General features: G+C 42.2%; 1 protein-coding gene across 2 annotated transcripts in view; it reads right to left on the minus strand.

Annotated features, from left to right (window-relative positions):
* gyg1b (glycogenin 1b) overlaps positions 1–14,252 on the minus strand; it is an 18,119-nt gene extending 3,867 nt beyond the window's left edge. For both annotated transcript variants that reach the window (XM_024141110.2, XM_024141109.2), the window contains exons 1-5: positions 14,119–14,252; positions 10,419–10,554; positions 8,040–8,214; positions 7,802–7,964; positions 84–210 (exon numbers count right to left, since the gene is read on the minus strand). In XM_024141110.2, the coding sequence (XP_023996878.1) occupies positions 84–210; positions 7,802–7,964; positions 8,040–8,214; positions 10,419–10,554; positions 14,119–14,128 (611 nt within the window). In that variant the 5' untranslated portion in view covers positions 14,129–14,252. The remainder of the gene's footprint in view (positions 1–83; positions 211–7,801; positions 7,965–8,039; positions 8,215–10,418; positions 10,555–14,118) is intronic.
* Between the last annotated feature and the right edge of the window lie 5,561 nt (positions 14,253–19,813).

The following is a 19,813-nucleotide window of genomic DNA, read 5'->3' on the forward strand; positions in this document are numbered from 1 at the left end:
TACTGTTTGAATGCTGGAAGGTAGGTGTAGACTGAGTACTTACTGTTTGAATGCTGGAAGATAGGTGTAGACTGAGTACTTACTGTTTGAATGCTGGAAGATAGGTGTAGATTGCTATGCTGCTGAGGTTGTAGATGAAGGGGAGGTGTTTTGATATATCTGCTGTTGCCCAGTCACTGAAGTAGCCATTCAAGATCCCCTGGTCTCCACCTAGAGAAAGAAGAAAAACATCTGTTAGCATTTACACACCACAGGAAGCACAATATATTTCGCCCCAACATAATGGTTATGAGTGGTTCAAAACGCGAGGAAGCAGAGGCCGTTCAAGACTTAATCCATCTAGAAGTACTTCATTTATCATCATGCGCTTTGTACCTTGTCCAGGATATGAATAGCCAGCCAACACAGCCCGCCAGTACACAGCCCGCCAATACACAGCCCGCCAATACACAGCCCGCCAATACACAGCCCGCCAATACACAGCCCGCCAATACACAGCCKGCCAATACACAGCCATAGGTTGACACCTAGTCATTCCAGGGTTTCTTTATTTTACTATTTTCAAATAGTGAAGACATGAAAACTATGAAATAAGTGTTCAACAACCTGACAACCACGGACCAGTTGTAACCACGCCAGCCCAGGACCGCCACAGGAGTTGATTATTAGTTAACCAATAGCTCCATTATAGTTAACCAATAGCTACCCACACTATCTGCACATTCGCTGCTGTTACTGTTTACCATCTATCCAGTCTCACTTCTACCCCCCGCCACTTCTACCCCCCGCCACTTCTACCCCCCGCCACTTCTACCCCCCGCCACTATCCCTTTTTCTGCATTGTTGGGAAGCTTTAGCCATCCAGAGATATAAATAGCAAAATGTCTGAGCTGACAGTGTGTCTATCGCTATATGATTAAGTCACCATACAGTCAGTCACCATCCAGAGATGTATTTATAGGAAACAGTCTGGGCAGCCTGGCAGTGTGGCTATCACAGTGGCAGCATGTAGTGTGGCTATCACAGTGGCAGCATGTAGTGTGGCTATCACAGTGGCAGCATGTAGTGTGGCTATCACAGTGGCAGCATGTAGTGTGGCTATCACAGTGGCAGCATGTAGTGTGGCTATCACAATGTACAGATCACTAAGGAGACCCCGTTTTCCTCTGGTCGTTAGAAGTCATTGTGTGAGTGGATTTCTGTTTGGAGTAAACAGTCTGTTGCAAAATATTTTACAACGTTAAATACGTTTTAAAAGGAATCTGACTAATGAATACATTCTGCCACACTACAGACCGAGGAATACATCCCGCCACACTACAGACCGAGGAATACATTCCGCCACACTACAGACCGAGGAATACATTCCGCCACACTAGACCGAGGAATACATTCCGCCACACTACAGACCGAGGAATACATCCCGCCACACTACAGACCGAGGAAGTCTTTAAATGACACACCAACAGCTGAGCAACCTTCTCAGAAGAGGCTCACCTTCCTCGAGATGACAAACACACAGAAGGTATGCAGAGGCCATTGAGTAATCTACATACAAGGTTTCACAATCCACCAGTCAAATTACGAGATGGAGAAAATGTATCTGTTGTGCTGGAGGTTGAGGAGACACTAGCTACATGTTAGTGGTCCATCTACTGTCCACAGAACGTTAGCAGGAGGACCTTTAAGCTGGAGACTGTAGGCTGAGTTCAACAGCGTAGTGCTGTGTCTAGTCTAAACCACTTGTTTCTGTAGTTTATTATAAACAGAGGGGCTGTACTGTCCGTCCGTTGTTAGCACAACCCCAGATACCCCGCTTGGGGCTTTACTCCAGCAGAGAGGTTCCAGGAAGTTAATGAGCCCAAGAATCTTCATTTAGAAGGGCTGAGCAGAAGCCAGCAGGAATGCAGCTCTACCCCTGCGGGCACTGCCAGTGTACCTTGGCAGCAGATGATACCGAACCACAGGTCCAGCTACAGCCTCAGGGTAGAACCAGTTCTGACCTGGACAGCATGCAGTAATGAAGGGGAAATTGTATTGAGGCGCCCCCGGCCCAAGACCTGAAGTCTGCTCTCTCCTGAACCATTTCATCACTCCGATCTGCCATAACCAACTATTGTGCAATGTTGTTTAGCCAGAGCTATACAGACAGGCCAACATTGACTGGCACAATAATGTCCCCCCCGACTGTGTTTTCCAGTTGTAGTGGAGGACCGGAGCATAAATGCTAAAGGTCAGAGAAGTGCAAGTCACAGCTACAGTGAAACATGAAAAGACCAACGCTAAAAAAACTTTAGCCAGTTAGCACACCGCAGCTTTAGCCAGTTAGCACACCGGCAGCTTTAGCCAGTTAGCACACCGCAGCTTTAGCCAGTTAGCACACCGCAGCTTTAGCCAGTTAGCACACCGCAGCTTTAGCCAGTTAGCACACCGCAGCTTTAGCCAGTTAGCATACCGCCAAGCCATTTATGCATGCAAGTCAACAGCACAGGGAATCCAGGTGGTCTAGAATACTGGCCAAGGATCAAGTCTGATTGGAAAATTAAACAAAGCGTTGAAATTAAATAGATAAGATGGACAGGCGCCTCCAACCAGCTAGTGTGGGCTATGGAGAGACTGCGTTCTTGGATGATAAGTGATGGTAGTTTGTTTTGTCCCAGTTCCCTCCTGTGTCATACCAGCCCAAACAATCCAAGATGGTGGATGAGCCATTCCGCTGAGCCTGTTGTACCTCTAACTGTATATTAACCGTTATAGGCTGAGCGAGTTGTCAAAGCATTCAACACCACCACAGTGATGGTGAGAAGGAACTGTGATTCAGACTCACATCATCCACTACAACTTTCTACCATCACCTACACCAAATACTAAAAGATAGTCACCTGTGAGTCACAGCAAAGACCACGCTAGAGGGAGAAAGGCAGGGAACTTGTTTGGCCAAATATTTAAAGATACAAATTGACTGAAAAGGATTAGTATAAATGGAAAAATATACCAGTTTCGTTTGAAGACAAACATGTTGACAGCTGCACCATACAGGTTGCAAAATATAATGGTAAGAGATGTGCGATGTACCAATTCCACATGGTTTATGAACCTATACATAAAGACACTTGATTCGGTTTAAATTTAACTTAAACTTCTTGCCACCAACAGAGAGAAACCTCTCATCTCGGTCTCCTCACAGCAAAATCTACAATCACTAGATCATTTATTCTGGTATAGTAGTATGTAGCTTGTTCCTGGTCACAGGTTCAGAAATTATATTAAAACATACCATGTCTCTGTAGACTGTATGGTGTAGCAGGAAAGCTGTAAAACCAAAGAAAAGATGTCCTCCGAAGAGGGGGTAGATGGGTAAAAACAGACCACGTTACCACACTAGTCTGCTGCGTCTACAGTGCCACTTAATTTATTTAACCAGGTAGGCCAGTTGAGGACAACTTGTCATTTACAACTGAGAACTGGCCAAGATAAAGCAAAGCAGTGCGACAGAGTTACACATGGGATAAACATAGTCAATAACACAATAGGAACATCTATAGTGTGCAAATGAGGTAAGATTAGAGGTAAGGCAATAAATAGGCCATAGTAGCTAAATAATAACAGTTTAGCAATTAAACACTGGTGTGATAGATGTGCAGAAGATGAATGTGCAAGTAGAGATACCGGGGTGCAAAGGAGCAAGATAAATAAGTATGGGGATGAGGTAGTTGGATGGGCGGTTTACAGATGGGCTACTGGTGCCCTCCCTGGCAGCCCTGAGGACCTAAGTGCTGTAAGGACTGTCTGGATGCGCTGGGCTGACTAGCCTAGGATACCCTGACAGGCAGGTTCTTCACCCGTGTTCTGCCAATCTACCTGCCTTGCTGTGTGCTGGAAGCCAGAGGTCAGTATTTTCGCTGGGCTTGCAAGCCCAGGATGCACCACCGGTGATTTGCAGGTAGCCTAGTGGTTAGAGCGTTGGACTTGTAACCAAACGGTTGCAAGATCAAATCCCCAAGCTGACAAGGTAAAAATCTGTCGTTCTGCCACTGAACAAGGCAGTTAACCCACTGTTCATAGGCCGTCATTGAAAATACACATTTGCTCAAAACTGACTTGCCTAGTTAAATAAAAAAATTGGCCAGATCCACAAACGGCGTGAAATCCCAGTCATCACACCGTGGCTGATGAACGTGCTGGTACTAAGGCACCACTTGGTTTCTAAGATCTGTAGGCTACAGATGAACATTCAGGGCATTTAAGGTTAAAAGACCAACGCTGCATATTTAAATAGGTTCAAGTGAATTGTCGGATTCAGTGGTTTAAAATGGGTGTTTGTACAAACGGTTTAATAGCTGTTATCTTGGTTATGGCTGATTGCAGTCAGTCGCCACAAACCCAGAAAACACCAAACCCTACTGTGATTGGTAGCGCAGGTTTCATCTTTAAGATCCATTTGGTCTGATTGTGTCACCGTTGGATTCCTACGGTGATATGCTCATTAAAACATTCTCATCTGCAGGTTTTGGTCTGGCTACCAACTGTTGTATCAGAGGACTGTAGTTATTTTAAGTCTTCTAAGTGTAGAGATTTTAGGAAGCAACAAATCAAGGGGTTTCATTTTTCTGCTCTTGGTGTTAAATGTTCCCCTGAACCAAGGCCAAATGGCTGTGGATGAACTTCTGACTCAAATGTAACCTAGATCAGGGTTGGACTGACACATTAACATGAGTCTGATGCGTAAATTGTACATGACAAAAGACTGGGTTCATACCGTCTTAGTTCTGTCCGCAACATTACTCAGAGGCCATAAGAGGATTGACTGCAGTACAGACTTCTACTCACTTGATAAATGCAGTTGCCCAAACCAAAASACATCTCCAAGTCAACACTTCAAGTTATTCTAACAATCCGCATCATTTCCAGCCAGCATGTTGTTTCCCTAATGGTTTCAGCGATCTTTGTTCAGTTGCCCTTAAGTTCCCATCGGTTCATAGTCACAGAATTGGAAGCAGTTCTGTCAGACTGGGATAGGATTGCACTTGACGAATTCGTGTTTTCATTCCACTTTTTCTACTATGTGATAAACGGGTAAATCAACAATCCTTGGTTAACTTCTTATGGCTGCAGGGGCATTATTGAGTAGCTTGGATGAAAGGTGCACAGGGGTGCCCAGAGTAAACGGCTCCTCAGTCATAGTTGCTAATATATGCATATTATTATTATTAGTATTGGATAGAAAACACTGAAGTTTCTAAAACTGTTTGAATGATGTCTGAGTATAACAGAACTCATATGGCAGGCAAAAGCCTGCGAAAAAATCCAAACAGGAAGTGGAAATTCTGAGGCTGGTAGATTTTCAACCAAGCTCTCATTGAAATCACAGCGAGATATGGATGAGTTTTCACTTCCTACGGCTTCCACTAGATGTCAACAGTCTGTAGAACTTTGTCTGATGACTCTACTGTGAAGGGGGGCCGGATGAGAGGAGAATTAGTCACCACTGCCATGAGGTGACCATGCTGACCACGCGCGTTCACATGAGGGAGCTCCGTTCCATCGCTCATCTGTAATTCTCCGGTTGGAACGTTATTCAAGATTTATGTTAAAAACATTCTAATGATTGATTCAATACATCGTTTGACATGTTTCTATGGACTGTTACATAACTTTTGGACATTGTCAGGTTTTAGTGAACGCGCTTCCCTGATGTTGGATTTGTATACCAAACACTCGTCAAAAATAGCTATTTGGACATAAATGATGGACATTACCGAAAAAAACAAACATTTCTTGTGGGAGTCCTGGGAGTGCATTCCGACAAAGATCAGCAAAGGTAAGTGAAGATTTATAATGCTTTTTATGAGTTTTGTTGACTGCACAATTTGGGCGGGTAACCGTATGGCTTGCTTTTGTGGCTGAACGCTGTTTTCAGATTATTGAATATTGTGTTTTGCCATAAAGCTTTTTGAAATCTGACAAAGCGGTTGCATTAAGAACAAGTGTATCTTTAATTCTATGTAAAACATGTATCTTTCATCAAAGTTTATGATGAGTATTTCTGTTATTTGACGTGGCTCTCTGACATTTCTCCGGATATTTTGGAGGCATTTCTGAACATGGCGCCAATGTAAACGGAGGTTTTTGGATATAAATATGAACTTTATCGAACAAAACATATGTATTGTGTAACATGAAGTCCTATGAGTGTCATCTGATTAAGATCAAAGGTTAGTGATTAATTTGATCTCCATTTCTGCTTTTTGTGACGCCGCTCTTTTGCTGGAAAAATGTGTTTTCCTGTGACTAGGTATTGACCTAACATAATCAGATGGTGTGCTTTCGTCGTAAAGCCTTTTTGAAATCGGACACTGGTGGGATTAACAACAAGTTTAGCTTTAAAATGGTGTAAAATACTTGTATGTATGAGGAATTTTAATTATGAGATTTGTTGTTTTAATTTGGCGCCCTGCACTTTCACTGGCTGTTGTCAAGTCGATCCCGTTAACGGGATCTCAGCCGTAAGAAGTTAAACATTTTACAACAGATTGGGCTGCCTGAAGACACTCCGGATCATACGTAAACAGTTGACTTTCATAGCAGCCAAGTTGTATTCCTTCACGGATCTATGCGCTCTCCTCCTCTCACCTCTTCTCTTCTCTTCTCTTGTGGACTTCAATTAACACCAGCTGTATGTGACCAGGTGGAAAAAATACTTTCCAAGCCAAACCATATCTGCTACAACACAGCCTACATAGTTGTCACCATATTAGCAAAAGTAAATTCCTAGTCAACATAGCTAATAGAACTAATGCGTTAGTAAACCCGCTACAATCATGCAGTAACATTACAGTGTAAGGTCAGTAAGCAGTTTAGCCCCGGTGGCAATAAATTWGTTAAACCGAAAGCTTACCTTGACTTGGAAGAGTTCCAGTGTTGTGTTGGATAGTCAATGACAGCTAGCTAACATAGCATCCCTCTGTTTGAGCAGGGCGTTTCAGTATGCTAAACTAGCTAGCTGCATTTCCTAGATAAGTGAATCTGAAAATAATTCACTTCATTTTAGAAGAAATTAATTTGTTCAAAACTGTTCAACTATTGTCTGAGTCAACTACTCACCACAATTTATACACTGTAGTGCTATCTAGCTGTAGCTTATGCTTTGGGTACTAGATCATTTCTCTGATCCTTTGATTGGGTGGGAAACATCAGTTTTTGCTGCAAGAGCTCGTCCTCCAACCTATCATAATTACTGTGCAAGTCTATGGAAGGGGGTGAGAACCATGAGCCTTCTAGGTTTTGTATTGAATTCAATGTACCCAGAGGACAGAGGCTAGCTGTCTGCCGGAGGCCAGCCACCACCAAGCAGACTGCCGGAGGCCAGCCACCACCAAGCAGCAGACTGCCGGAGGCCAGCCACCACCAAGCAGCAGACTGCCGGAGACCAGCCACCACCAAGCAGCAGACTGCCGGAGACCAGCCCACCACCAAGCAGCAGACCTGCCGGAGACCAGCCACACCAAGCAGCAGACTGCGGAGGCCAGCCACCACCAAGCAGCAGACTGCCGGAGGCCAGCCACCACAAACAGACTGCGGAGGCCTCAAGACCTACCAGCAGACCATGGAAACACTACTCCGATATGCTGCAAGACCTACCAGCAGACCATGGAAACACTACTCCGATAGACCTACATAATGTACATAAGCGCCAACGGTTAGTGAGTACAATAGGTAGCATTAAAATACATAAAGTCATGGGATGGAAAATGGACATTACATTTCTTAACAAAAGGAACCATTAAAAACAGACACGTACCATCGAAGCTGCCGTGTTCTGCGCAGTACTGGAGCAGTTTGCTGTACGTCTCGTCGGAGGGCCGGAACACGAACACGCCGGAGTTGAAACAGTCTGGCCAGCCGGGGTCCGGGGACGCAGACAGCTCCTCCCTGTCAAACAACTCATCTATGTTCTGTACCACCTGCAACAAACACATACAGGTGAACTATACCGTACCAGGAGGAGGGTGTACAAATCAACACCAACTGTGTCTCACCAGTGTGTCTGCGTCCATGAAGACACATTTGGAATAGTGTGTAAGGGTCCAGCAGCGTAGCTTGGTGAAGGTGACTCCCAGGTCAGGTCTCTTCATCAGGGCCAGGTGAGCTGCATCTCCGCTGTCCAACACTTCCACCAACAGTACCTCGTCAAAGATCTTGTGAAGCACTCCCCTGGTGGTGGTAGGAGGAAGAGGCAGAGACAGCATAACGTACCGTGAATATGGTGGACAGTTGAATGCATTCTGAATAACTGCAGTAGGGCGGGGCCGGGGAACACCTCTAGGGCAGGGCGAGCAGGGGAACACCTCTAGGACAGGGCGGGGCCTAAGATGCCAAACTTGTAGGGCAGGGGTATTCAAATCTTACCCTACACGAGGTCCAGAGCCTGCTAGTTATCTGTTCTATCTGACAATGAATTGCAGCCACCTGGTGTCCCAGGTCTAAATCAATCCTTGATTAGAGGGGATAAATGAAACGCAGTGGATCTGGCTCGGAGGTCAAGACATCAGTTTGAAGGCCATAGGGGAAGTGAGAAAGTTCTGGGTGTGGGAGATGAGGCATGTTTAAGCCCCGGAACATGACCGCCAACAGGTCTAGGATCAGCTCTTCCAACTCCAACGTTATAGGATTAACATTGGCATCGGAATAGATAGGATCAAGTCTTCAACTCCAATGTAATAGGTTGAGGGCATAATAATGCATCTTCTCGAGGACGTTAAGGGAAGCACCTAGTCGTTTGATGCGTGGGTGAGGTCATTTTGAGTATTGAATAGCTCAGTGTTTTAATGTCGAGACTTACTGTGTATTGTAGTGGCTGCAGATCAATCCCCTCTTCCCGCCAATTTAAAGTCTGAACCTGTTCCATAACTTGTGGTTTGTGAAAGTGGCCTTTCTACACAATGATCTGGACAAGAAAAATCACCTGTAAAACCCAAACTGTGTGAGCTACAAACTAATGTCACCAATACAGAGACTCACGAACACATCAGTGCCAGTTGGTTGGCTCTACGAAGTTTACGGCAGTTATCTGAAAMCTGTCGTGGACGTCCTCGTTTCCATGAGGTCTTCTCACAAAACCAACTGCCCGGCCCGAACCGTTGGAGCTACAATATCGAAAGGGGAGACTAGCGAACACTACGGTGTCAGTTCTGCTCTACGATACACGCTTCACGGGAGTAAGTAACCCAGTACCGGGTTGTAAAAATTACAAAAATTGCACGGGGTGAAATGTGCCAAAAATAACACGAGTCTAAATGTATTTTCTTACATTCTCAGATATAGGACAGACTTCAAAACCTTGTTCCATATGATTATTATTATTATTTATTTTTTTACTTAGTTGACATTGATGAATGTATCATTTAAAGCATTTCTATGGGCTACAGCAGTAAAGGCCAAACACATTGTTTCATAAAATAATTGAGATACACATCTATCCATCTATATATACCTATAGGGGGTCCTAAAATTCAAAAAATAAAAACATCTAAATTAGATTTTATGGCCATCTAAAATTCCATATGTTAGCTTAGTAGATATTGCGATCTATGGGCTTAGACCTATAAGGGTTATTAAGGGAAATTTCATTGGGAAGTGACAGGTTTTTATATACATGGTCAGAGAGTTCAACTCAGACATCCTCTGCTGGCATTTTCTAAACAATGCATATTATTGTATACTACATTTTGGTTTCAAAACTCTTAAGTCCTACAAAAATATGCTTAGAACTGTTACAAATGGTCAAATGCAGGGAAAAAGATTTGACAAAATATATCACCGATTACGGTTCCAAATAAATACAAATAAATGTTTTTCCTTACGGTAGGGCAAAAAGTGTGTCATTCCAAACTTTATCTGTAATTTTCTACCATTTTGTGCCACTCAAGCCTTTCCCCAGTCATGCCATTCTCTAGCCTACTGCTGGAGGTACAGAACAAAAATAAAGGAAACAAACAAAGTATCTTAACAGGGCATTGGGCCACACCAGCCGCCAGAACAGTTTCAATGCACCTTGGCAGAGATTCTACAAGTGTCTGGAACTTCCTGTGTGGAAGCTCCCGCAATCCCTCGTTGACTCACGTTTCCTTAGTTTAGGCAGTTGCCTGATGAATGGACGGAGGGGTACCGCACTGAATATTACCATTCCTTTATCCGCAACGTCAGGGGCACAACATCTAAGGAACTGCATCACTACATTGAACGCTTTTCCATTTCTGAAAGGACGTATTTGGGTGTTTTTGGACATTTTGTTCATGGTTCCCCCCCAGAGTTCCACACAAGGATGATGAAATTAATTGCTGGTTGGGGTAAATTCTTCAACAAGTGAAACCATTTAGATTTGGTTGTAAAACATTGTCCTTTAAAGAGGATCTTACTTGCAGGGATCAGAGACTTTGGGTCCGATCATCACCACCAGCTGCCTGGTTGTTTGGTGGTTCCTCAGGGACTTGCCCAGGACCATGGCTCCTCTGGCATAGTTGTCATTGGTCGCCAATGTCACAAAAGCCTGGTCTGGATGGGGGGGCAGAACTTGTTAATACAAACTTAGCAATAACATTTTCATTAGGTTCAAATGGTTTGAATCCTACTCTTAAAACCTTCCCCAAAAATACTTTGTAAGGCCAGACTCATTTTTAAAAAATGATTTAAACAGGGAGTCACATTGAGATTAAAAATCTATTTTACGAGAGAGCCCTGTACACATTACAATAAAAACAGATTTAAACACATATAAAACAATATCATTCAGCACAATAAAATGGTTTATAAAAGCAATCCCATTCAACTACTTAGAGGTCCTCAATCAATAATGTGAACTGCCTGAGGGGCACCGCAGTGTAACTGCAGGTTGGTCCACAAATTAGGGGCAAAAAACTAAACAGATTTCCCCAAGTCTGTGGAGACTGGAGGGATCTCTAGTGTTATCCATTCCTGTGAACGGGTTTGGTAATTTAGGAGTCTTATCCTAGTTAATGATGTTAAATAGTGTTTGTCAGATTGCTTTGTAAATAAATAGAGAACGCAGCTCTTTAAAACATGGGTCCATCTGACATGTTTATACAGACTACAACGAGTCCTAAAATTGTCCCGTGATAAAACGTATTGGGGAATGGAAGACGGCGTCCAAGGATTTTAAAATAGAGGTTGTGCCGCATGCATGTAAACATAAATCACCAAAATCCAACACAGGGAGAAGTGTTTAAATAATCTCTTATTTTTAATACTAAGGAATGATTTATTTCTATAACACAAAACTCTTGATTTTAGCTTAGTCAGATTACCTATATATTCGTTACAAAGGAAACTTTATCAATCCAGACACCCAGGTACTTATACTGAGAAACAAGCTCAGTTTGGGCTCCATTTATAGCAGATGTTCCATGGTCATGCTGAGCCTCTTTACTGTGTCGCCACCATGCTCGATGCTAGGTACAAGGACCACTACTCGATGCAGACAAGAAGCCGGGTTTACGTGAAATGTTAGACACAGCTGGACCAGATGGAAACGGACAGTGACAGTGAGCACCGAAGAGGACCCACAACCGAAGAGGACCCACAACCGAAGAGGACCCACAACCGAAGAGGACCCACAACCGAAGAGGACCCACAACCGAAGAGGACCCACAACCGAAGAGGACCCACAACCGAAGAGGACCCACAACCGAAGAGGCCACAGAGACAGAGCTGAAACTTCACTGCTTGACATGCATGATGAAATCCTGGTTGAGACTGAACAAATGAACAACGAAACAGCAAGTAAGTGAACAAAATAGGTTTTGATGATGTTTAACTGGTAATGGGGACATCCGTAAATGCCAACAAAATAACTTTTTGGTGTGTTGCAAATATTTAACTGTATTAGAAGGCTGCTAACATTTTAAATATCAGGTGTTTTGGCAAGGAAAATCCCAGATATCGGTCAAAACTCGGCGCATCAAACTAACGAATCAAAGTGTATTTGTCACATGCACCGAATAGAACAGCTGTAGACCTTATTGTGAAACGCTGACTTACGAGCCCTTTACCAACAATGCAGTTGAAGAATAAGAGTTTAGAAAATATTGACTAAATTAAAGTAAAAAATTGTGAGGGAGTGATGTCCAATGGTCTGTGGCAGTGTAAACAATGACACCAATGTCTGAATGCCAGACAGAACAGCCAAGGGCTTGATGGGGTCTACTTTGGCATATAGGAAAATCTATAAAACTGCCCATAGACTCACGTCTCAACAATGGAATGATTGTAAGCTAACAAAGGCCAAATAGATCCATGTTATTATAATGCCAAATGTACAAACTGGCAGTTAATATGAGCAGGCTTGGCTGGTCAGTTAAATAATCCCCTGGTATAGTAAGTCTTGGGGGACAACTGGATAACAGCCTGGTAAACAGCCTGGTAAAAAGAAACCACTGGATACAAAACCTCAAAATTGTGTTCAGATGCCAAACCAGGTACAGATGAAGTGTAATTAGGTATTTCCAACTGTACCTCCCAACACAAACTCTCCCACCCCGTATTGCCATTGGTCCCAAGAAAACAGCTGATGTTATATTAGAAGCAAGAAATACCAAATAAATCTGCCCTAAAAAAATAAGTAACGGAGGGCTCTTCTACTGGATCTCTGCTGGTAAAATGCCCTTTCTATGATAAGCACAGAAAGACATGCTGTTGGCCTTCAGGCCTCAACCCACTGACTATACAAAGATCGACATAGTGATGCTATTACAAAGGCAGAAGACCATGGGATGACAAACCTTCATGGGGACAGGATGTCAGGTTTCTCTACTGCATTTCAGGTACATATATAACTCATTTCAGTGTGCACCTTATATTGGCTTTAGGTAGGCCTATATAGGCTTAATATAATAAATAATATACAACATGGTGAGAATGCTGTGTAAGTTTACAGGACATGCAGTTTCACTTGGAACAGTAATTCAATAAGTTGTAGCATACTTCTAGCTGTCTACAGCATTGTGGCTAGCAGGTACAGTGAGATTTTACCCAACACTAGACCTGCCCTGTCGTCCAGGATTGATGTGCTCCGTGGACCGGTTCGTACATAAAGCGTTCTCCATCTCAGGCTGCAAATGCATCATTTTTCTCCTTAACTATATTTAATGACAGGCCGTCAAAATAGAAAAATAATAAGATCACTTCATTGGTCAATTTTCCAGGCGGTCCAAACCAAAAGATGTCACCTGCTTTTCACCAAACTAAAAAAAACGAGTTTTTGGAGAGGTGCGGGGGGGGCTGCCACAGGGCGCCTGGGGGGCTGTACCTTGCTGAAGGGCACAACGGCAGGCAATGGCAGCAAGGATTTGATAGCAGAAACCCTTAAAATGAAGGCCAGAATTGACGCGTTGCACTAAGCCCAAAACGTGTGGTTTTCGATGAAAAAGAGAAATGATTTAGGTTACTCTAACAAGCTTTAACAGAGGGCTCGTTTTTTTTCTCACGACTTCCCAGTTGTATTAAAGTCAAAACGCAGGTTGAGAGAGAGACCCTTTGAGTAAGAAAAGGATTAATTAAAACCTTAATGGAGGACGTTATGTACGAACCGGTCCACACCAGTATTACCGGCTGGGTACATCAGTGCCAGACGGTAGCACCGATATAGCGGCCACTATCGGCTGTTTAGGCTACGTGTGAATATGGGGTTACAACTAGGGAGAGACTGAGCAACAGCAAAACTCATTGACCCAAACATTAACCTACTCCGTTATCCACACAGCCGTGAAACGTATCGATACGATTCTATTAAGTCCATGTTACAAAACACGCGGTGATGGAAAGCAGAATAGAGACTTTAAATATCAACGACTCCAGTTTCCACATGCCTGTTGGTGTCACGGATCGAAAACCCCCAAATTAACGGCAACAAACCAAGCTGTACATTTCTCAACGCCAGCCCATCATTTACATACGACGGACATTGCTGCAACTCCACAGTAACTTTCTTCGCCTCTGACAGTGGGAACAATCACGACAAGTTACTTAGTTTCCACCGTGTCCGCCACAGTCAAACTTCCATCACATCATCCAAGGATTACATTGTAACAAACCGTCACGTACCTTTTGACATATTGCTGGTAGAAGTTGTAGATCCTCTGTAGATTAGACACAGCACCTTCGTTAGGAAAGGACAAGGATACTACATGGAGGTGCATTTATAGACGCATGTAGACCGTGGGTCACGTGACAGGGTCTAGGCGCACACCCCCTTCTGAACTATCTATGGCAGGGTTCCGCAACTGGCGGCCCGCGGATCACAATCTGGCCCGCAGGTGATTTTATTTCGCCCCAGAGGTTGCTGAGCAAAAGAAAAACAATTGTTTTATGTATTATTATTTTATTGTTGGACACAAAAGACTGTAAAAACACCAGAAAATCAGCTCCAAGTGATTAAAATTTTGGAAATCTGTTCCAAAGTATTCCCATGCATAATAGAGAGATATATGTGACCGTATACAAACATAAGCAAGGTTTGATATGATTATGTTTTAGTAAAATATAATATCTGTTTGGGCTTCTTGCAGGTCAATTTGCAGTCTACAAATTATTTGTAATTATGTTCCGGTCCCATGACCGTCCGCTCAAGAAAAAATCTTTCCCCGCAACTGAAGTTGATGATCCCAGATCTATGGAGAAGGACCTCGCTGGAGAAGCCCCTATTCGGGGTCCACCATCCGTTTTCATTTGCGGAGGCTTTCCAGACAGACGATGAGCAGTGTGGGATTCGTATATATACTGAAAAAGTATATAAACGCAACATGTAAAGTGTTGGTCCCATGTTTTATAAGCTGAAATAAAAGATTCCAGAAATGTTCCATATACAAAAAAAGCTTATTTCTCTCAAATTCTGTGCAGAAATTTGTTTACATCCTTGTTAGTGAGCATTTTCTCCTTTGCCAAGATAATCCATTCACCTGACAGGTGTGGCATATCAAGAAGCTGATTAAACAGCATGATCATTACACAGGTGCACCTTGTGCTGGGGACAATTAAAGGCCACTCTAGAATGTACAGTTTTGTCAGACAACACCACAGATGTCTCAAGTTTTGAGGGAGCATGTAATTGGCATGCTGACTTCAGGAATATTGAATGTTAATTTCTCTACCATAAACCGCCTCCAACATCATTTTAGAGAATTCTCCACCTGCGGGATCGTCTGACACCAGCCACCTGGACAGCCAATGAAATTGAGGAGAATTTCTGTCTGTAATAAAGCACTTTTGAGGGGAAAAACTCATTCTGATTGGCTGGGCCTGGCTCCCCAGTGTGTGGACCTATGCACTCCCAGGCCCATCCATGGCTGCACCCCTTCCCAGTCATGTGAAATACATACATTACCAGTCAAAAGTTTGGAGAAACCTACTCATTCAAGGGTTTTCCTTTATTTTTTCCTTTTTTCTACATTTTAGAATAATAGTGAGGACATCAAAACTATGAAATAACACATATAGAATCATGTAGTAACCAAAATAGCCAAAAGAGTGTTGAACAAATCAAAATATATTTTATATTTGAGATTCTTCAAAGTAGCCACCCTTTGCCTTGATGACAGCTTTGCACACTCTTGGCATTCACTTCTTTTTTTTTGTCAGTGTACACTAGCCGTCTTCACCAATCCTAGAAGCAGAAGAACTTTCATTATGTTGTCAGTGTACACTAGCCGTCTTCAACAATCCCCATCCTTCATAATGACTAAATCAAAACACTTTAAACATCGCCAGACTAAAATCAGTGACACAAAAGACACATCTTCCTCAAATGTTGATATTTGGTTGCGTTGACAACCAAAAACAATTCATTATTACTTTTGTTAAATAGCAAATAACCTAAAGTTAAGGCAAACTAATAATCTACTATTAATATAACGGTAGCCGATTTATTCAACCTTAAAACGAGTAACACATTGTTGGCAACATTTTGAGGTTACTTCTTATGCAATCATCGAAAGCGTGCATGTTCTAGACAGCATGCAGAGGTCTCAGGTCAGTGGACATCTTCACAATTACTATAATAATCTGTGCAGAATCTCCAACAGCATTAATCACTTGAACTATGTACTTTCAATGTAATCTCAACTGTATTCCAGGTCATTTGGTTCTGCTATTAGATGAAGCACAGTGGTAACACATTAATAATCCGTTGTATATAATACAACGAATCTGACATTGTATTTCCAATTTGAACTTTGTTTTGCTTTTAAAATGGTTGAACGTGCAGTGATAACACATTTAGGTGACAACTCAACCACAAATCAGACATTCATGGTCCTTTGTTGGTTGTGCTTTGAGATGGTTAGAATCATAGTGATAACACGTTGTGAATTCAATGAAAAACCTAAATTAGCGGTCACAAAGTAGACATGCTAACGACGTTACCACCATGACATTTAATCGTTCTCAACATGTATAGTCTAACGTTATAGCTAGRGTTGATAAAACGTTTACTAGAGACAGGAGAACAAGTGGAGACATAGGACGAGGTGGATAATTGTATAATAAGGCAGGTTTATTCAAGTGTAAAAATATTAGGCAAAGCGTGCAGCACGGCTCCTTTCTGTCTGATTCGTATGGAATCGTCTGGGAAAGAGGCCCTCTACACAGTACATACAGATTATATAGGCAACAAGCAAAGTAGGTTGATCTTGTCGTCTGGCCTTCCAATTGGTCGATCTGGGTCGTGGGTAATCCTGTTCGGCCTGATGTCGACGTTTCCATTGGCCCTTCCCACAGTTCATTGTCTTAAAGTCTCATCCTTGAGCAGAATGCATGTGCATCTGTTTTAACAGAGTCCTATTCATGGGGGAGGGTTGAGTATGTGGGTCTGTGGTTACTTAACAAGGTACAAAATGTGGGGGTATAGTGGGGGATGGGTGGATGTTGTGCCAAGTTATAGCTTATGTTGAGAAGTGGTTAAAACAAGTTACCAGTATCTTATACAATTTCTTACACTAGCTAGCTATGTCAGCAAAATAGTTTAAGTTTTGTCCGTAAAATATCATTAATGAATACATTGTCCGCAACATCAGCATTGCAGATTGTCCGAAATATCCCCAAACTCCGTCGTAGAGAACTGCAGCCGCCTGACTGCTTCTTTGATTAGATTCCCAGACAATATTAATTCCTAACTTTTTGTGTGCGTGAATAAAGGTTGAAATCTCATTGCTCAACGTCTCAACCAAATATTACCCACATTTTGACGTTGAAATGACGTGGGTTGGGTAAGGGTTTTTGCATTAGTTCTGGTCAGATGCATTGTGGTGATACAGAACATTGCAGTTGGACATATTTTAATGCACTTACTATAGCATTTTGAGATTGTTTATTAATGAAAAGAGGGTTATACATTAAATGTATTCTTCTTCTTATCATTATTTGTCACGCCCTGACCGTGGAGAGCTTTTTATGTCTCTATTTTGGTTTGGTCAGGGTGTGATTTGGGTGGGCATTCTATGTTCCTTTTTCTATGTTTTCTATTTCTGTGTGTTTGGCCGGGTGTGGTTCTCAATCAGAGGCAGCTGTCTATCGTTGTCTCTGATTGAGAACCATACTTAGGTTGCCTTTTCCCATCTGTATTGGTGGGTAGTTGTCTATGTGTAGTTGCATGTCAGCACTAGTTGTTTATAGCCTCACGTTCGTTTTGTTATTTTGTTAGTTTGTTTAAGTGTTTCTTCGTTTAATAAAGAAGAATGTATCCAATCACGCTGCACCTTGGTCTCATCGTTATGACGAACGTGACACGTGTTTATTTTTGTTATAGTGTTCAGTTTTAATAAAACYAGCATGAACACTTACCACGCTGCGCTTTGGTCCGATGATTCCTCTTCTTCAGACGACGAATACCGTTACATTATTATTATTATTGTTAATACATACTGAGCAACAGAAGCATCAGACAGGTGTTTGGAAGCATAAGGACGATGTTGAAATGATGCAACTGGTTGGATAGGTTACTACCCTGTGCCTCTCTTCGTCCCTATCGATGAAGAAATACCCAACAATAACAAATCACAGGGATATGTACATATCTCGATTTTTTTTCAGTTTTAATAATATATTTATGTGTATTTGTGATGAACTGTACACTTACAGAATAAAAAATATTTAGAGAACAGTGTGAACACGTTTCAATACCACAAAGACACCAGATCTGCCCAGACACAGAATATACACCCWATGTACAGAATCACCTTCACATATGTACTTAATGTACAGAATCACCTGGAATGCTTCTGTTAAACTCGATCTTCATCGTCACGTCTCCCTAACGTTGTTTCTGGTAACTTTCCACAAATTTTCCAAATCCTGGTTGTAAAATTCCATGAATCAGGAGGGAAATATGCAGGAAATCAAGATTCCTCCAACCAGGATTTCTGGAAAAACAGGGAATTTTGGGATAGATCTCCGTGATCTCAGGTGCTATACTTTACAGTTATTAAAGCAGAACGTTTTGTTGGCAACACTAAATCAATTTCTCCCAGAACAACGGTACACCACTACATCTCCCTATACAAAGGCATTGCTATAAGAACACAGTTCCACAACACATCACACACACAATACCAGTTACATGGTGTTGGTACTACCAAACACAGTCACGTGGTGTTGGTACTACCAAACACAGTCACATGGTGTTGATACTACCAAACACAGTCACATGGTGTTGGTACTACCAAACACAGTCACATGGTGTTGATACTACCAAACACAGTCACGTGGTGTTGGTACTACCAAACACAGTCACATGGTGTTGGTACCAAACACAGTCACATGGTGTTGGTACCAAACACAGTCACATGGTGTTGGTACCAAACACAGTCACATGGTGTTGGTACCAAACACAGACACAGAAGTTACATAGATCATAAAATTTACAATTACAAGTAGAGCAGAGTAGTAGACATAATTCAGTTTATCGTGCACTAGCTGACGGCAGGCTAGGTAAGTCATTCTATTTGGTTGAGCATGGGAGTGTACAGGCCTGTACGGTAGCTAGGCTTGTAGCTACACTTACATGTGTAAAACAGGACAAAGACAGTGAGCTCCAAAAGTACTGGGACAGTAACCATTGAAATGGTACAATGACTACAAGGTTAAAGTGCTGACTGTTAGCTTTCCTTTGAGGTTATTTTCATCCATAATCGGGTGAACCATTTCAAATTACAGCACTTCTTGTACATAGTCCTCCCATTTTAGGGGATCAAAATTATTGGGACAAATTCACTTATATGTGTATTAAAGTTGTAAAAAGTTTAGTATTTGGTCCCATATTTCTAGCATGCAATGATTACATCAAGCTTGTGACTCTACAAACTGGTTGGATGCATTTGCTGTTTGTTTTGGTTGAGTTTCAGATTATTTTGTGCCCAATAGAAATGAATGGTAAATAATGTATTGTGTCATTATGGAGTCACTTGTATTGTAAATAAGAATATAATGTGTTTCTAAACACTTCTACATTAATGTGGATGTTACCATGATTACGGATAATTCTGAATGAATCATGAATAGTGATGAGAGAGAAAGTTACAGATGCACAAATATCATACCCCCAAGACATGCTAACCACTCACCATTATAATAACAGGGGAGGTTAGCATTTTATATCATACCCCCGAGACATGCTAACCTCTCACCATTACAATAACYGGGGAGGTTAGCATTTTATATCATACCCCCAAGACATGCTAACCTCTCAACATTACAATAACAGGGGAGGTTAGCATTTTATATCATAACCCCAAGACATGCTAACCTC

This window comes from Salvelinus sp. IW2-2015, unplaced genomic scaffold (assembly GCF_002910315.2).
Source record: "Salvelinus sp. IW2-2015 unplaced genomic scaffold, ASM291031v2 Un_scaffold2404, whole genome shotgun sequence".
NCBI lineage: Eukaryota > Metazoa > Chordata > Actinopteri > Salmoniformes > Salmonidae > Salvelinus > Salvelinus sp. IW2-2015.